The sequence below is a fragment of the Stegodyphus dumicola genome, chromosome 2, assembly GCF_044657685.1.
Source record: "Stegodyphus dumicola isolate Sdum_Otavi_A_Nest chromosome 2, ASM4465768v1".
Lineage (NCBI taxonomy): Eukaryota > Metazoa > Arthropoda > Arachnida > Araneae > Eresidae > Stegodyphus > Stegodyphus dumicola.
The window spans coordinates 53,333,754-53,354,461 of NC_140769.1; the positions used below are offsets into that span (position 1 = coordinate 53,333,754).

General features: G+C 30.5%; 1 protein-coding gene across 4 annotated transcripts in view; it reads left to right on the forward strand.

Annotated features, from left to right (window-relative positions):
* LOC118200485 (homeobox protein orthopedia-like) overlaps positions 1–9,185 on the forward strand; it is a 131,104-nt gene extending 121,919 nt beyond the window's left edge. For 2 of the 4 annotated variants that reach the window (XM_035372442.2, XM_035372449.2), the window contains exon 4: positions 7,040–9,185. In XM_035372442.2, coding sequence (XP_035228333.1) covers positions 7,040–7,414 — 375 coding nt within the window. In that variant the 3' untranslated portion in view covers positions 7,415–9,185. The remainder of the gene's footprint in view (positions 1–7,039) is intronic. The other 2 variants (XM_035372461.2, XM_035372453.2) reach the window with 2 other exon arrangements.
* Positions 9,186–20,708: the final 11,523 nt, after the last annotated feature.

Here is a 20,708-nt window from a genome sequence, read left to right on the forward strand (position 1 = left end):
CCTTCCGAATGCGCATCGAGTGTGCTTCCAGTTACTCCATGAAAGCATGCGGGAAGGAGGAAGAAAATACTTTATATATACTCCTCCTTTTAATGAGCGACTGAGTATTAGGGGACCCTATCGCCAAATCCTGGTGGTGACGAATTACCGTCCACCACCTTTTGTTTCGGGCGCCACTTGTAGAATCGTTAAGGTATATTGACTTGAAAAATGTGGAATGCCATCTCCTGAACTCAAGACCTGGACTTCTCAATACGCGTCGAGTATGCTTCCAATTATGCTACGAAGATATGCGGAAAGAAGGGAGAAAATACTTTATAATTTCATACCCAAATTAACGAGTATTTTATTTATGATTTTAAAACACAAATTAAAGTCTTATGTGACATGCATATGAGGCAGAAATGAAAATATATTATGTTTATTACTTATTACTCAAAAATTAAAAATATATCATTTGTTACTATTAGGCACAAAATAATAACATTTTTCTCTAGTATCCTAAAGCACAAATCGAAAATCTTTTGTTTAAAATTCTGAGGTAGCACTATACCAATCCATGTTACGAATTTTACAAAATAATTGAAGCATTTTTAATCCAGATTCTTGAAAAGGAAGATCCAAAAATTCAGTAAATGAAAAATTTTAGCCTTTCATCCTTCTAAAATAATATATTTATGTAATGCAGAGAATGAATACAAAATTCATGCTTATCGATGGATGGCTGTTCAGTGATGTAACATTTAGTTTTTTCTTCTTTTCTTTCCATTTCTCTCGCTATTCTTAAAAATTAGTTGATTCTAAAATTAATATTCGTGAAACGGATTCGTTTACGTTGGGGAAATTAAATGAAAATATTTTTTAACCTAGAATGGCAACGAAATTAAAGTATTATAATCATTCGCGGAGAATAAAACAAATGGTCTTTTGAAAGACACTACCAATAGCATAGTCCGAAATTATTTTAAAATTTTGATTTATTCACTTTCTGATGAGAAGCGAGAAATTTTGAGAGAGACAGAAAGGAGAGAGAGAAGAGAGACGAACGAAATCAGAAGCAGTGTTTCGTAAAGAGGAGATTCTTTCGCGTCCAAATTAACTGCAGATTCTCAGCGTATTTAAATTGTAAGCTATTTTAAGAGTTTATAGCTTATTTAAAATGAAAGATTTTAATTAAATCTAACGTCTCGTCTCGTATTTTGTTAAGATTATATATGTTAGTCTTTACAGAAGTAAAGTGCATAAAATCATTTCTATAAATTATGTATCATTAGAAATGCGACACCCAAGTACAGCGAGTTAACGTTATCTTTTTAATGTATATCAATTTTTAAAGAAAATACTCATTCCTTGAAGTTTCTTTCACAATCAGTTCAAACAGAAACGAGAGCTTACATATAGCAATTATCCTAATTATTCAAATTAGCTGTTTTTATATTATTGCTTCGCCCTACTGATTATTTGTAAATTCTTTAGAATTTTGTTTATTAATATTTATGAGATGATAATGTTCTCCATTCATTGTTTGTTGTTTTGAACTAATAAAATTTACACAATGTTAAATGCTAAATGCATATTCATACCATTTTATTGTAATAAACACTTTTAGCATCGTTAAAAGAAAAGAACTGATTAATCTTTTTAAAAAGGAATGAGATTTTACAATTAATTAAAAGTCAAAAGCATATCTCTAAAATAGGCCGTAATCATGAAATATCCATGAAAATGAGAGAAAAAAGGCATTTTTCTCCATTTTATCTTCGTACTATCAAATTCCTTCTTTTGAAGCAAAATGCTCTCCTTCTTCAAATCTAAAAGAAAGACTCTTTTCCATATAAACATCTCTGGAAACAAGGTGTGCCTTGAAATCGACAGCATCTTAAATGGCATAATTTTCTTGATTGCCAATTATTTTTAAATAATAAATTTTCCCAATTTACTTATCTAAATAAGAATGCTATTATTGTTAACAAATCAAAGTCAATTATTGAAAATAATTGTTTAAATGTAAGTTAACATTTGATTTCATTCATTTTCATCTCTTAAAACCAAAATTTTTCTGCAATGGTGAATTTGAAATTAAGGGATGCATCTTAAAATAAGGAGTTTCATACGCGGTGTCAGAATGAAAAATAAATATCACCAAAATGATAACAGTATGAAAACATTAGGAAAGTACGGAATTTCTAATCGGTACGTCTTCAAAAGAAACACATTTCTGCAATATTTAAAAAGCAATTTATAAAATGAGATTTATCTCTAAATTGGATTACTAGCAGGATAAAATTCATTTAAACTTCATACTTTGGCTAATTTTATAAAATGATCGAACTTCCAAACCTAACCAACTCTTGCGAAGGGCATTTTGAAACTCAATCATTCAATTTAGTTGCTCCCAATTCAGTGATTTCTCATTATAAAATTTCTTTCTAAAACCACAGTTGTGAATATTACTTGGATTTACCCAGAATTTATATATGTAAATAACGCGATCCCTGAATATCGGGAGAAGGAAAAATTGTCGTCAGAGATATCTTACAATCTAACAAGATGGAGATTAAAGACGAAGAGAAGCAGGACGAGTTAAAACGGCATCTTGTAATCACTACTGTGTAGAAAACGTGAATATGATGAAAAAATGAGCTTGAAATTTCGATTCTAAAAGGGCTATATCTTAAGAACGTTTCGAAGAGTTTGAATTAAGAACCCCAAGGAAAAAAAGTTTCAGTGTGTATAGAAGTAATGAAATCATACATTGTTATTTCACAGAGGCGTTACTTCCCAATTAAAGTATTTGTCAAAACACATTATCGTTATATATAAGATTTTGCCATAAAAACTTACTGCTGGTCATTTAGTCAGCCTTCCATGTAGTGTGAAAAAAATAGCATTTACCACAGAATTTCAACTTTCGACTTCTTGATCAAGGATTTCTCTTCATTTATTTCAAACTTTCCAGTACCATTTACTCACAGTAACTATCAGCACGTCATTTTCTTCAAGGATATTATACAATCTGCGATGAATTTCAGCTGCAATTTTGTCCTCCACTTGAAACAAACTTTCAGGCAGATTCTAAGATTTATCGTCAGCATAAATTCTTTAAAGCAGATTTACACGTAGGCTATACAAACAATAAAGCGTGAACCAATGACTCTAATATAATAGCATATGAGAATGTGAACACAAATTCTGTTTATATATTAAAGCTTATTTTTAAGCTCTTTATAATTAATTTCAAAATATCCATTATAAATACATAGTTTATGCAATTAATTTAGTTTCATTTAAAAATATTATTTTAAGATAAGATTTAAGACATTTAAGATTTAAGACAATTAAAAATGTGACTGAATACATACATAACGTAATTTTGCATATACATGACAACAGGTATTCACGTATTTGCATTTTATATACATATATATATATTTCACACTTTTGTTTTCTTTATAAGCTTTTTCACTTTACAATTTGTTTGCTGTAACATGTACAGATAGTTCACAAAAGGTTCTTATTAAACATTGCATTATAAAAAGGAAAGCGTTATACATACAAAATTCGAAAGCTATACAGTCTCTTCTCAGTTCATTCAAAAAATATTGAACTTGTATTCAAAATTCAGCAAATGAAGTCGCATCTCTTGATATGGAATTTAAACTGATATTTCCTCAGCAGCCTCCTTTAATAGAAAAAAATGGAATCAGCAAAATAGTTTAATAGATGGGAATGGATGAATATTTAAATCATTCTCCTAAAAATAAGCAGTTTATAGTAAAATTATAGTCTAATCAATATTAATACTTTTACAAGGAATGGCAAATGTTATAAAATTAAAATTAAATTAATGTTTTTAAAAATGCTCATTTTGTTCGCTTAACAATTGCCTTATTTAGAAATGAAAATAAAAATAATTTCCTAGTAAGATTTGCACAAAAAGAAGCTTTTTGATACGATGTCCTTTTTCCCGAACTGAATCCTGTATTGTATAAATTAAGTCTAGTGTAAAACTGCTCTTAATTTTTAAATGTTCTTGCGTAAGAATATTGCTTTTTTGGTTTTTTTTAAAGCGTGTAGTACTTATGCCCATTCTCCCAAACTGAATCCTATATTATACGAATAAAGTCTGGTGTAAAACTGATCTTAGTTTTTAAATGTTGCTTTTTGTAGTTTAAAAAAAAGCAACTAATATGCTGCTTTTTGTAGTTTAAATGTTGCTAATATTTGTAAAAATATTGCTTTTTAATAATTTTTTTTAAAGCTTGTAGTACTTACGTCCATTTTCCCAAACAGAATCCTATATTATAAAAATTAAGTCTGGTGGAAAACTGTTTTTAATTTTCAAATGTTCTTGCTTAAGAATATTGCTTTTTAAGATTTTTTTAAAGGCGTGCAGTACTTATATTTTCATTTTTGTCTATGAAAATACTAAAGTCTATAAGTTAAGTATTTTTCAAAATACTTAACTTACAGAGTTTAAAAGTTTTCATTTTTACAATTTTTAAATACTTAAAGTAATAATTGTCCTTCCTAAAGTTCTCAATGTATACATATCTTCTATGCGTTTGACTATAAATGTATATTTAATGTTGTTTAATGTGATGTTGTATAGATTTTTTAATGTATTGGTTGTCAGAATAATGTTTGTTTTAAGTGAAATTTTATAGACAAAATGTTCAATTTATGCATAATACTAAATTATTCATGAATGTATTCCACTACTTGAAAAATGAAATATTTTGGCTTATACCCCTCTGACTGCCAACAACAGCTTTATTTTCATCTGAAATTATTTAGTTTCTTTCTTTCATGCTTAATTAAGGCATTAGAGGAACATAAATAAAAACAGTTCAGATGAGCATATAATAACAATAATATACACTAATAAGAATATCAATGTAACTGGCTATGTTCACAGTATCATTGCTTTCGAAATATTTTATTAATATGAAAACATTATAGATATCTTTTCTCAATGTACTATTATAATGTGAGATACACTAAAATGTGCATAGTTTGCAGCAATCTATTATAGATTTAATGCCACAACTGTTTTTTTTTCTTCCGTTAGGGTAAATAATATCAGAAGAATTTTTGTGAAGCAGTTTACATAAAAAATTCGATCTCTGTTTAGATGTCGATAGCATATTAACGTCATATTAATTTTAAAAGTACGATTTAATTGTGCTTTAATCTGAGGAAAGTGATTTTCTGATGAACTGTGTTGTGAAGGATCATTTATAATCTAGCACAGCAATTAATAATATATGCATCTGTGAAAAGCTTTCGTTTAGAATCAGCATTATAGAATAGTAAGGAGCCCGACAAAGAATCCGGCGTAGAATGTTTCCGACCATTGCCTTCATTCACTAGTGATTACCAAATTTTAATTATCTTCAAAAGCATTCTTATAGTATGAACCATATAATCAGGAATTTAAAAAAATATATGCATCTCTAATGGACTTTTACTTAATAAGCAAAATAAAACTCCAGATAAAATATGTCGCTGACAACAACTTTAACGATGAATGGAAAATACTAGAAATAATATTCGAATAAAGTTGCCAAAGAATAAAGCAAACGTATCATATTAACAGTAAATCTGGTTTATATTTATTATTTTGAAATTTGCTGAAATAAAATACAAAGTATCGTGGTTTGAATAAACATATTATTATGCATATACTGTGTCTAACAAGTGAAAAAATGTGAATATATTGGTTAAAGATCGTTATTACTGCTATTAGGATATTTATAGCCTCCAACGGATCTTAAGTCAATGCTTACTTAACGTTAATAGGATATGAAAAAAACTAGCATTTATTAAAAAAATTCAGTATCAAATACGTTGTAAATATAAATGCAGAAAAAGTAATTTAAAAATTAATTGCATTATACCCAATACCAAATAACGATGCAAGAAAGGCAAAGTCATTGCTTATACAATTTCAGTTAATCTGATTTCTCACGAAGAAAATTCTTGAAAAGCATTTTGCTTGATATTTTAAGCTTCTTTCAGCATTCGTATAATATCGCGTTTCATTAGACTAAGTAATAGAAAGAAAGCAAAATCAATTAATATTAAACCATCTACTTTATGATGACCTCATAGATTTAATTTAATAAAATAATATTATTTATCAAGAAAACAATGTAATTATGTTATTAAAATTTAATGGATTTTGCTTGGTAAAATAAATGTCTGTTAAGTAATTATCCGAAAACAATTATTTAGAATTTACAATGGTTTTTTCTAATATCGGAGCAATTCAAAGTTTTGACATACAACCGCAAACCAACAAGTTCCAGTTCATTTTACGTTTTTACACGATTTTTTTTTTTTTTTCAAATTAGATTTTGCTTAATTTTTCGCTTAATAAAAAATATATATTAAATTAAATGTTTTTACTTGAAAAATATTTCTATTATCGGAATTTTGTGTTTTATTCAAGTTCATATTACCAGCGTTGTAGTTTTGAAGTGAGAACAATTTCGTAACTGAACATTTCTTTAACTTTATGACTTTAATTTTTACTTTTTTCAACTGCTAAAAGATGTCTGCAATCATCCCAGAAATACCTAAGATAAAATACCATACCAATCTGAGATACCATACTCTATATTTTCCTAGTGACACTGAAAAGGGAACAGTATAATCACTTCGATGGTATCGTATTTTTTATTTGCAACATTCGATAGTACCAAATGGTTTTAGTTTCGTTGTCTAGCTAATGAATCACAGTTATGGCCCCCGAGGGCGATATAAGTAGTTTACATTAATACGTAGTTTAAAGAGCAAACTAGTGATTAGTATTGCAACTAAATATCTTGTTTCCTTTATCATCAGTTGCCAAAATAGTGGGATATATAATAAGAAATGGATGCTACAACTAATGTGTTAATAAGATTATATGTTCATCTTCGATTTCGGGAAATATCATAAGTACGAAACATCTATTCTGACAACCTAATGTGTGTATAAAATTTCATTTGTCGTCACTCCTAACACAGTTCTAATTCCGATCATTCATTTCAAGTATATGGCTGTGCAGGTATCAACGCAGCTGGCTCCCAACTCTCTGCCCTCCATCACCACGAGCGCCTGCTCGTCCATGTACCAGTCGCCGTACGGGGGCCTCAACTCCCTGAGCACAGCGCCCGCGGTCGCCCCTCCACCAGGGCTGGCACCGGTGTCGGCGGGCATAGCGGCCAGCATGCCGACGGCTTCCGGGGCTACGCCGCCCAGCTCCTCCGGCTCTTCCTCACCGCCTCAGCTCGCCTGCGCCATGGGCATGGGAGCGATGGGCGCTGCGGCGGCCGCCGAGACCAGCGACATGTGGCGCGGTACCAGCATAGCCTCCTTGCGGCGCAAGGCCCTCGAACACACCGCCTCCATGTCCTTCATCAGGTGAAAGTGACGTCGGAGCATTCCGCTTCCAATCGCCTCTCTGCTGCGTAGGAGTATGCATATATGAGTATGCCGCTGTGGTTCCGCATGTATATAATGTGACTGCTTGGAACTTCTGTCAGTCGAGGCCTATTCGGAGCCCTGAACTGTTGTAACTGGCACAGAGGGAGTTGGTGCCAGATCTTTTAAAAAGACTACCCGAGTTTGCTCCAAACGAGTCATGGATTTCATTTTTTTTTTCTAAATATAGACTATTATTAATAATGACCAGAAAAATGGTATTTTGATTTGATTCATTCAACAATTAAGATTTCTAACAAACATATTATGAAAAAAAATGATCAATGTGTTATACTAAAGTGATTAATATATAAATAGTCCTTGGAGATTTCCAGGAGGGCTAAAAGTTTCTCCTATTTTATTTATTTTTAATACAAACAATGGTAGCTGTCCAAGAATTTTTTGTTAATTTTTTCTATAACTTAACTTTAGATCGATTTAAATTAAACTTTGTTATTTAATTATTTCATACACATCATAAAGATATAAGTTTGCCTATTTTTAAGAATAATATAATAAAATATTGAGCTACTTTGGCAACATAAAGAATTATGTTATTTTATAATCAAAATTGCTTCGTTAAACATTAACTTATGTTACAATGAGCACTGTGAACGTTCTGCGGAGCTTTAAACAATAGATTGGTTTTAAATTGGAAAAAAATGTTGGTATCAGAATAATTTTAACTATATCTCGAATTACATTTCACCCTCTTCCTGTACATGCTGATAGCGCTCTTAATGAAGGAACTCCTTAATGAAGGAATAATTTAAATAATGGAATTATTTAAAGAAATAAAAATCTCTGTTAATCGTTTTAAAATTTTTTGTCTAATATCCATTCAAGGAGATGAATTGATAAATATTTATCACTTTGTTCTAGAATTACGATCATTATATATAATACTCTATAAATCATTTGTTCATAACATATATGCGTCATGCTTCAAGTGGAAAAACTTAATTTTTTATCTAAAAACTTACAAATGAGAAATGAAACAAATGAAACTTACAAATGAAACTTACAATGAAATTATATAGATTGAAAGTTTAGAAACAGTATGATAACACTAAAATAGGAATATGAAGGCATGCAAAATGATACATAAAGAATGAGGAACGTTTTCATTAGATTAACAATAATTTTACTTGAATAATTAAACTGATCATTTTGTTTGCAATTATAAAACAAGATATTTTGTTCCTCTTCATAATTTACTCTCATGAACGAAATATATTTTATTTAAAAATTTTTTGTATTTAATGTTTGCCTAAAATATACATATGGTATAATGCACTCCTAAAAGAGAATAAATTATCCTTCCTTGCGAATGCATACAATTCATTGAAGACAGATTTTTATAAATCATACGAAGAGTGAAGTGGGAAAATTTATTTATTTATTTTTTATTTTATTTTATTTATTTAATTTATTATTATTATTATTTTATATAAGACCTAAACACAGGATACAATAAAATACAGTTAGAAAAGAATTATAAAAGTTTTAAAAGTATGAATCAACATTAATTATCATTATAATTTACTTCATATCGCTCAAAAAACAAAGAAAGAAAATGTTGCCCATTTTTTACGTTATCTGAATTTCTTTCATTATGCAATTCTTTTAATTATTTGTAATTTTCTTTATCACTATTCAATAATTTTTGATAACGTATTATTGAATAAACTACAAAGGCAAAATAATTAAATGCCTGTAATATAACTATTCAACATCGTATATGCCTACATTATTGTCTATATTTAGTTCATTGTTTATTTAATAATGATAATTAATGATTATTTTTATAGCAATAATTAAAATTTTGTATATTTTAGAATTTCGTGATAATGCGTTTAAATTAATGAAATGAATTACTGTTAACTAGATACATTTAAATTATTTTAAATCTTTCTAGAATTTTCTGAAAAACAAGCAGTCAAAGGCTTCATATATGCACTGTTTTGTCGATAAAATAAAAATCACAATCCTAGTGTATAAAATAAGTGCATTGACAAGTAATATTTTAAAAATATTTTTAAAAAAAAAGACAGAAATAAAGTGCTCTCATGAAGCCGTTGATCAAAATCTGTGTATGTGTAAGAAGTAGAGACATCTAAAAACTATTCAGAAATTTCATAGAAATGTTCTCTCGCACTACCCAGAAATTCTTACAATAATCCATCCTTGCAACAAATTTAAAAAATTCTTAATTATACAAAACCTTTGAGGTCTTTTATCTCAAATAGCTAAAACAAATATGTAGCTAAATTATTATTATAGCCTTAACTCAATTTCATTATTAATTTACCATGTAGTATAATTACACATTATATTTCATTTTGTGTAATAAGCACCCCTTTACGACACGGCAATAAAAAGTTTTTCTCCTAATCAGAATTTTGCTAATTCGCGTTCAGCTTGTAAAACGACTTTTGCTGCGAAGAGTGTTATGGATCACAAAGCCAACTATACAGAGAATGAAAACATTCGGTCAATAGCAATTCCTAGAACGAACTATATAGTTATTCGGGCACTGCAGGACTGCAGGCAGGTATCCTACACCTCAATTCTCCAAACCACTTGTTCCTTTTTAGGATTAAACTTATTTACTTGCCTTTTTAAAAATTTTCCCTGTAATTCCAATTCTTCAAACAGAAAATAAAACTACTCAGAATGCATCTTTTTAAGAAGCCAGTAAATTAATTCAATCCTTTTTAGATAATTTTCTGAAAGTTTGCAAATAGTAAGCATTCATAGAAAGTAGTTTATTTCAAGAATAAATTTTTTTAATTTAATTTATTTTTTAAATTTATTTACTAAAATAAATTCTCCACAATTTATTTAAGTATTATTTTATTAACTCGCATTAAATTAATTCGCATTTGTATTACAGGAATTTTTTTTCGGAAATAAGGGGAAAAAATCACTAATTATATGGGAATTTTTTTATCATTTGAATGCGATTGATTCCCTTTATTTCAGATATTTTTGATACACAATTTTTGGTAACCGCTCTTTAATTCAGAACACTGCAACCCTACTTCCGCAAAGGAAGTAGTTACATTCTGCAAAGGAATGTAACTTTGAAAGGAACTAATGATTTAGAGAAAACGTTTCAAACTTTGATTTACTGAGCCACACACTCGCAAATTTAACGAGAAGTTAGTTTGTAACTTAAGCTAATAAGTAACCTTTGTCGTTCAGTTAAGAAAGTTAAATTTTAATTATATCTTAATCTTAATTTGGTTTATCAAATTCATTATTTTCTTAATAAAGTAACGAAAATTTGATTAAACTACAATAATCAAGCTTTAGATTTATACTCCATGAATAAAGATAGTTTCTAAAGTAAGATTTGCAGGCACTGTAATTTGTATTTTTAATCCTCATGAAAACTTTGAATTAAAAGTTGTGATAGATTCTTCTTAAAAATTCTGTCGGCATATTTAGGTTTATTTAGTATGAATTACACTTTGTATTCAAATTTATCAGTTTCTAAATAATTCTTTTCTGGCTTAGGGCTTAGTTTTTTAAAACTCTAATTAACGTAATTAAAACATATAATGAACAATTTTGTTTCTTAAAATAAAACTTTTGATCATAAATTTAATTTTTGAAAATACATCTTTTGGAAAAGATTTTTATTTTGCATTAATTTCTAAACATTTTAATATTTTGCGTATTTCTTAAAACAGTTTTTGCCGGAATAAGAGGAAACCGTGAAGAATGGCGATGGGAAAAGAAAGCTCAATTTTCTATTATCACTTTTGATTCTAATTAAATAATTCCCAAATTTCATGTATTGTTTTCTGTATTAGATACTTTCCTAATAATGAAAAATTTATGTTTTAGAAATTAAACAATGGAGTGAAATATTTAGATTGCATAAATGAATTTGTTTAAAAATGAGATGCGAATAATGTAATTAATAAATTAAATCTGCACTTTAGTAACAACACTTCGGGGATTTACCGATAATAAATTGAATTTGTTCTCTTTTTCCTTTTTAAAGAGAAAATCGAATATCTTCAGGGATATGGTTACTGGAAATATCGTCATACTGAGCGATAAATTCCGAAGATTTTGACAGTCGTGTATATAAATAACAGAGAGCAATTGTTTTTTATTGCGCATCATCTTTGATTTCACTGCAAAGGAACTTCAGTCGGCTCATAAAAATGGCGGACAATATGAAGATAACATTGTGCTTGAGACGAAAGCATTCAGCAGTTCTTTCAACGTGTAAAAATATAAAACTGATTTGATAGAATTATCGAGTTCCTTTGTATATGAATATGTTCTTCATAATCACTCATATCATCTGTTTAAAATATTGTTTCTAAAGGTTAAGTGTAATATGTACAATTTATAGAGTTCTTGTTTTAAAATGTGTAATAAAAATTGTAAAAATAATAGTATTTGAGTTTTGATTTTGTTTCGAAAATACAACATAAAATAAAAATAATTATAAATTTGGAAGAAAATTTTTTTATTTGAAAGCGAGTTAACAATGTTGCTGCTTCACTTTGTTATTTTGTTATTTTTTTTATTTGTTGAAAAATACCTAATGTCTCTACAAGCTATCTGCACCTTTGTTCTAACTGTCCTAAAGAAATTAATTATGGAAGGTATTTACGTTTGGGGAAAAAAATAAAACACAATATTTTAAAACAGCTGAAGCAGCATTTTCTAACAATGAAACACAGATTTGAAAGATTTGAAGGTTAAAAAATAGTTCAAAATATTTTGTATTTATTTTTGAAAACCGAGAGTCCTTAATTCTAAGCTTATTGATAGAGTCTCAGCTAATGACTCTAAATATGAGGATAAGGATTGCTGTTGGGAAACTGGCAACAAATATAGATATGCAAATTATCTATATTTTTAATCTTTCGAAGGAAACCTCTTCGATGAGTTTATTGTTTATTTCACAAAATTTGTTTCTTGGCAATATAGAAAGTATTGCCATTTGAAGCAAATATTTGTTTCAAAGTTCCTGTGGAAAGAAATAAATGCACAGCTGTTCTTAAATAGTCAAGTCTCTCCACATGACGTTAATTTACGATAAAATAATATTTAAGATTTTTCTCCAGTGAATTGGCATTATCATTTTGAAAATCTCATCATTTTAAATAAAATATTTTATGTTATACTCGTATATCTCTAAATTTTAAGGAATCAGCTTCTAAGCTAGTGCTACGATTTTAAATTTGCTTACAATTTTAAAACTGTTTCAGATCCTTAACTTAAACCCGAATACCAAGATTAGATATGCTAATCTTATTTTTGATGGTTTTAATTTTTAAATGTTTTTAACTTTTTAATAGTAAAGTCTTCAAGGCGTTAGACTGTTCAAATTTCGACTGCATTTTTTTTTTCAAGCTGACTATCATGCGATTACCATTTGGCCATTTTCGTAGACTGCAATAGATAACTTCATTGATTTCATTAATTTTATACTATTTCCCATGTTATAGAAATTTGTACTGAGACTTACGTGCTACTCATAAACTTTTACTGTAAATATTTATAAAAAATATCAGTGAGAAATGTAATAAATTACATCAATCAAATGTATGCTAAAAATATCAATAATATGTTATTAAAAATGTTATGAACTTTTAATACATATATTGCTTTAAAATTCATCAACTATTTTATAATTTGAAAGAAAAGTGCGTCGAGGGGTAGTACTTCTAGAACAGGCTATTTGCCAATGCAACATGGAAGGTTAAAAAGTCTTCTGGTTTTCTGTTTTACAAAATGGCAAGAATTCTAGATTGTACAGATGATAAATGTTCAGGTAATGTAAACGTATCGCTTCATAACGGTGCCGGCAACATGCCTGTGGTTCGAGTCTCGGCGAGGGCATTGCGCATTTCACTTCTCCTGCTTCGAAATAACCTAATGTTTCTACAGAGGAGCCCGAACTAAAAAAAAGTGGTGGATGATGATTCTCCATCACCAGGGTTTGGCGACTAGGGTCCACTGATCCTCAGTCGCCCTTTAAAAGGAGAAGTATGTAAGGTGCTATTTCTCCCGCCTTCTTAGCATGGCCTCGTAGTGCAGTGGTCAGCACGCTGGGCGCGTATCCAGAGGTCCGTGGTTCGAGTCCCGGCGAAGGCGTTGCTCATTTTTCCTCTGTCCTGCTTTTGAAAAATACCTAATGTCTCTACAAGCTATCTGCACCTTTGTATATGCTCAAGTATTGTATATGAGCATAACCTCGGCCAACCACCATACTTATAAATACCGAAATTGGATATTAGTGTTGTCAACAGTGGGTACTGGAATTTGGATAGTAGAAGACATGGGATAAATACATGCTTACCCTTGTTAGACATCAGCTATCTCCGTCTTCTGTCACCTGTCACCTATCTGCGCCTTTAGGAAGATTGTCTTTTTAAGTTAGAAATTTATCTGCATAGTGGTGCGGGGCACCCTTACACCAGCTAACACAACTGAATATTTATTTTTTTTAACAGTGACAGACTTGCATAAAATTGAGGCATCTTCATGAAGAGACATCATTATAAAGATGTCCCTAACGTAGCAAGTTAAAAAAAAAACTAAACCGCGAATGTTTCTAGCACGAAAACTTTGATATTGTACACACAGATTAACAAAATTTGACAAGAATAATAATCTTTCGCTCCCGAATACATAGTAACGTCATATATTTAATAAAATAATGCAGTTGCAAAGCTAATTTATATTTGCACTAAATGCAGGTAAATTGTAATATCAAAACTTTAGACAATTCACCGTATTTGCTTCTTGTACCAGTAAAAGCTTAAGAGCAGACAAAAAAAGAGACTTTATTTTATATTTTTAAACTAATACTCTTTTGATGATAGAACGAAGTCTTTCCATTTTTCGAATTACTCTACATTACATTAGGTTTTAAAAATTTATAAGTTACGTGGCCTAGCATATGCTGCTATTCCAAAAAACATAAAATCTCTTAAACGTTTCGCACGCTATCTAGCAGAAGTAATTGCTTCTATTCTAAATAGAACAATTTCTTTACCTTTCAATATAAAACAGCACCAAGCTCAACAATTTGACCAACGTAAAAGTGAGTAATTCCTCCTTATTTATATCTATTTTATTTTTAATAGCATCTCTGACTGAGATGATTTAAAATATATCTAATTTGCATGATTCATAGCCTACTTAACGTATAACTGTTATCAACAACTAAACCTTTGATGTAATTAATAAAAGAAATTTATATCATCATATAATAATACGTACCTCAATAAACAAAAAATCTTTTAGATTTCTTAAAGTATAACCAATGAAATATAATCGCTCATTACCATAACTATTATATAAAGAGAAACCGGTCCGAAATGTTCTAAGGATACTTTTCAAGGCTCTTTAAATTAATTCTTGAAGTTAACTTACAAAAATAATGAACAATAGTGAACTATTTAAATTCCGTTTGCTTAATTTCACTTCCAAATTTTGTTGTTAACGCTTACTACTAACACTCTTTCCACAAAGCCTTAAATAATAACATTTACGTCCTATTTATTAAATTTATCTTGCGTATAATATTCTACTAAAATTATGTTCGCTGTAGGAGGATTACTGATAATTTTTCCAAAACGATAAATCCCAAACTCCCTTAGGATCAGACAAAACACTCTTCTCCTTTGGGAATATTACTTAACTTTTTTGCGAATTCACGTGTAACATACAGTCATAAATTACATACATTTTCTGACAATCAAAATACGGGGTCGTCAGACCACTAAAACACTAGAATAGACAGTCAAGAACATTAATTGCCACCGTAATGATAAACGAACGTGATCATTAAGCGTTTCTAACGAAATAGTGGTGAAAGTTAGAGTTTTTTATGTAACTTAAAAAAAAAAAAAGGAAAATAAAGTCATGTGATCAGCGATTTTAAACTTTGTATTTAAGATTGTTGTGCTGTTAAATCGATCATTTGATAGATTTTGCAATCGCGACTGCAAATTCAACAACATTTAGAGCAGTTGACTATATATATCAAGCGATACAAATTTTGTAATCGCCTGCAAAGAGCATTTCACGAAGATAAAGTGATGTTTCCTTTTGTTTAGAAAGAAAAATCGTCATAGTATCCAGATATGGGATGTAGAAAATTGTTATGCTTTAGTTAAACAGAAACATTATTCAGCCAAACTAAACCATCGCTCCATTTGCGCAAGCAATGATGTATTTCAAAGACAATAGTATAATTTCCGAGAACCCTGGAGGTATCTTATTTTATAGCTCTAAGTCGGCAAGAAGTAGATGAAAGGTGAGAGTGAAATGCTTGGTTCTACTCCTGGGAGTACATAGAAACTTATAAACAATAATCGCCTTCACCGCGCGCATGCTCTTATGATTCTTCATTCAATTCTTGGTAATGACACAGCTCAGTTTTCACATTATTTACTCCGAAAAGTTGATAGTTCTACATTGGAGGCCATTAATTCATTCCCTCGTGGATTCGATTTCTATTATTTAAATTACGGTAAAGCACTCGAAAACTATCTGCCGAAGAAAATAAAGGATTTTCTAAGGAAAACTGAATTATATTCACTTTTCACATGAAGAAACCATTAAAATCCTCAAGCTTGTGTGTGTGATTATGGCAATGCCTCGAGGGCTATCTGCCTAAGGGGAGGGATGCCTTCGTGGAGGACTTTCTAAGGGGAACTGGCTCGTATACACGTTACACATGGGGAAAACCACGAAAACGCCCATGCAGCCAGCCCGTTCGCGGGATTCGAACCTCGAACCGAACTACCAGTGTTTAGCGTCTTTACCGCTCGGCCGCTGGTGGGCCTAAAACCCTCAAGCAGTCAACCCGTTTGCTGAGATTTGAACTTATAATGTTTAGTCCGATCAGCTGCTGGAGGGATCTTACCACTTAAATTTCGCCAACTGGATCTCGTTTCTCTCTTCCCAGTCCTACTATCCTTTAAGTGGAAGAGAATAAAAAATGCTATTGAGTTCCTCGATCGTGCAGGGCCGCTATAAATCGGAAGATCTGTGGCTCGATTTATGGCCAAAGCAAAGCTGACTTTTCCCGTTTTTCTTTCTAAAAAACCTAATAACCTAACAAACTGTAATGCTTTTTGAGCAAAGTCTATAATTACAGTAACGCTTTTACTGCAAAAAATATCCCTTAAGTTGAAAATCAATCATGGAAAAAAAAGAGAAGTTCGCAAAATTTTGGTTGCTTGAAATTTATTCTAACAATTCCACAAAAACTTTCAGGCCGAGTATTTTCTTTAGATTAGCAAGAAAATTTAATAAGTCATAAAAACCAGTAATAGAGTAACTATTCCATAAATAAGTAAGCATTACATTATAACATTTTTTTTATTGAAATTATTCTTTCTTCGGTACCAAACCCAAATGCATTGCTTCAGAAACACTTAAATGCTTGGACAATCACGAAATCGACTTCTGCATGATTATTGTGAGAGATTTGTATGTACCCCATTTCCTTTAGCAAAATATATAATATAGAAAACTGGAATAGAAAATTTATGTTAACTATAAAATATGCAGATTTGGGGCTTTATCTTGGGGTCGACGATTTATAAAAAATTCAAATTTTAGCAATGTAATCATTATCCTTACATGAACTCAAAATTTCCAATTAAGAGAACAATATTTTCATCCTTTTTTTTGTACATAAACACATTTTCTTCATTCAGTAACGCTTTTCGGATTTTAGAGGTTGGTTCGAGTTGCATCGAAATTTACCGTACAGACAGACAAAGGACGGGTACTTTATACAATTTTGTAAATAGCATTTTCTGGTATTTCGTAAGTTTCATAAAAATTCAGAGCTAATTCATGACTCAAAGTTTCGATTTCGAAAAGGTGTTTTGTTCGTGTAAAAATGAATACTAAAATTTACTTCATATGAAAAATACTCCGGGAAATGTAGTATAAATTTAAAATGAGAAAAGTTTGAATTCTATATTTATTCGATATTTGCGCTAAATTTTGATAACCGCGAAATCTCAGCAAATCTTCTAAAATAATCTTGAGAATTTGCGCTGCAATAAAATTTTTTCCTTAGTACATACTATCGCCTTCGTATTTAATAACTACACTAGTTCAAGAAATTTCTGACCAGCTTGTGTTAGATTACCATAGCTGAGGCATTTAAAGACCTTGACTTTTAAATGACTTTAAAAAGGCGAGATTTCTTTTCCATTATGCTCTAGACCAGAGTTTCGTAAACTAGGGGTCGCCAAAACTTTTAGCAGTTTTGATATTTCTTTAACTTATAATAATTTTACAATTACCAAATATTTTTACACAATGTATCTGAAAATAAATAAAGATAAGACAAGGCAGAAAAAGAAAAAACGAAAACGTTTCGACGCATTCTTTTTATAATATAAATATTCATTTTACTTGCTGTCATTTTGTTCGTTACTTGTTTAAAATTTTCACATTGTTCTATAACATTGTCTTAAAATTAGAAATTAATGTCCTAAAACTGCAATAGCATATTACAGTACAAGTGAGAATGTCGGATTTGCGCAATGCTTATGAGATCCTACAAAATTTTTGTAAATATTATGGGATCCTGGGGTCGCAAAAAAATCTCAGTGATTAAAAGGGGTCGCAATTGAAGAAAGTTTAAGAAGCTCTGCTTTAGACGTATAAGCGTCCGACCAATTACAGCTTCTGACCGCAGAGACGTGCGGATCCACATGGATCCATCAAAGACATGCGAATAGTCTCAACTGATAAATAAATAGGAAAAATACGCAAAGATCCGCATCCAGAATTTATGGCTGTTTTTTCGATTCTAATCCAAGCCAATAAAATCAATGTTCAAATACATCTATCAGATACTTTTCATTTCTATCAGATTTGGATTTATTAACAACAAAAGCATACATGTTTAAATTAGTGTTCTGGAGAAAATTATTACTTAATTTTTCAAAAATACTAATTAATTAATAATTTGGAAAAATCTACGATTTAAGACGAAGATAAGACGAATTACGATTTTAAGACGAAGTCTGCCGTTAAAGAAAATTACATGGGAAAAATGCTAAATCTTAAAACTAAAATGATATAGTTACTTATGGCCAAGCAAAACATTTACTATTATTTTCCCTGATATATTGCTGTTATTTTATACTGTTATTTTGTCTGATAAAACTGCGTTTAAGTATTTATGCCGTAAGATATTTATTAGAGAAAAAATGTCAAAACAACGTACACATCTCGAAGAAAACCTCTTCACGGTGTTTATTGAGTTCGAGGATTAGGTGTCCTGGTAAAACGGAAAATATTGTCTCTTTGCTTGGTAAAAATATTTATTGCTCAAGCGATCCAAGGAAGAAAGTGCACAACCGTATCTTGCTTTTCGTTATTAAATAAGTGCAAAAGACTCCAAGTGTTGTTAATTTACGATAGATTAGTATCATAGCAAATGTCCTCACGATTTTAATGTTCTATATCTACATACAATTTCTACGGGACTATTTTTTAAATTAAGAGGCCTATTGTAATTTTTTCCCTTTAAATCTTTTGAAGTGTTTAATTGAAAAATGCATAGTAATCCTATTTATTTATTTGTTTTTTACTTTTATTTAAATTTTTGAAATTTAAGGTTAAATCCTTTGATGCAACCCTTTGGAACGACTGCAAGGAGTACATACAGTATATCCCTCTGAAATGTTTCCTCTTATTTTGTATTTTATGTGTTTCCCCTTTTTAAAAGTGCAACAATAACAACATTTAAAAGGGTTGTGTATCTAACTTCAGCCCTATGTATTCCATTCGTCAGTTCGCACATAAACTTAACATTACCCAAATATGAAGTAACATCTGTAGAGACAGGATATTTCCAAGCTGAAGATGAGAAAAATGATTAATTCCCTCGCCGGAAAACGAACCATGGACCTCTCTAATACGCGCCGAGCGTGTTGACCACTACACTACAAAGGCATGTTAAGAAGGATAGAGAAATACCTTATACATCTATTAACATCCTGAAACGCATCTCGCTAGTTGAAATCTTAAACTGTTCTGAATGTTTTTATGTGAAGTGGCGGTTAGTGCCGCAAGATTTTTGCGATTCTCATGAATTTGCCATACGCAGTGCCACAGTGAATTGAACTGCTGATCTTAATATGAGATTCTCACAATTTCATTTTAATTCGAAAGTTTTTATTTCTTTAAATTACATTTATCAGTTTTCTTTTTTGGCGTCAAATAGCTGCATTTAATATATTTAATCAATTAATCCTAAACAAAAATCATCCACCCACTTTTCATTTTTAATGTCAAGTACGTTCTTCATTTGTTTATTTTTCATTCATAGAACCCGGGCCGCAGGTTGGTTGCTTTACAGCTTTCTGTTTGAAACCAGTGTTAAAGTTAGCTAGCATAAAGACTAAGCATACTTGATTCGCTTGATTGCTGTTATCCTGGAAATGTGGCAGAGGACCGACACTGCATAGAATCAACAGCCTCTATGCCAGCGCAGCAGCTCAAAAACTGGGTTAATCAAATCAGTTTTCCTTGGTTATGTGCAGTTGCGAATTGTAATCCTTGGCTACAATATAACCAGTGTAATTGCTACGCCATGTTTATGTACGCCGCTTTCGACCCTATGTAGTGCCGATCTATGTCTGTGAAGGTAATATATGGGCATTAATTATCTTACTAATTGTTACATAACAGTCAAAATTTCCATTTTGTCGTGCCGATTGTTAGCCGGAAACTAGTGTTTGTCGTAGCCGTATCTGCCTAGTGTCTGCTCTATGCTTTGTTAGTTCCAGGCAATGTCGATCTTACGCAGCATCGGTCATATGGATGTAACAAGTTTTATCCCCTAGTTATTACAATAGTTGCAAGATAGTTAGCTAAATAATGACTAAAATTTAATTTATCCGCAATTTTTGAAAGTAAAAAATTAAGCAGAAGTGCAAAATTAAATAGTCACAAACGTATATAAAATTGAAGCTTATAGCTGCTAACATTTCCGAGCAACCTTGATCTAGGACGCATTTATTTCCTAACCTTTAGTTACCGAAGATAATTAAAAATTTCATTTATCAAAAATGCTATTCTACAGGTACTATCAGAAATTTGGGTGAAAATAGAGCAACATTGAGCTTAATTCGAGTGAAACAACAATGCGCAATTGTAAATATTTATTCTGCCAGGAGAAACTCATCTTCATTTTGAACTAAACAAGCAGTTTCTAA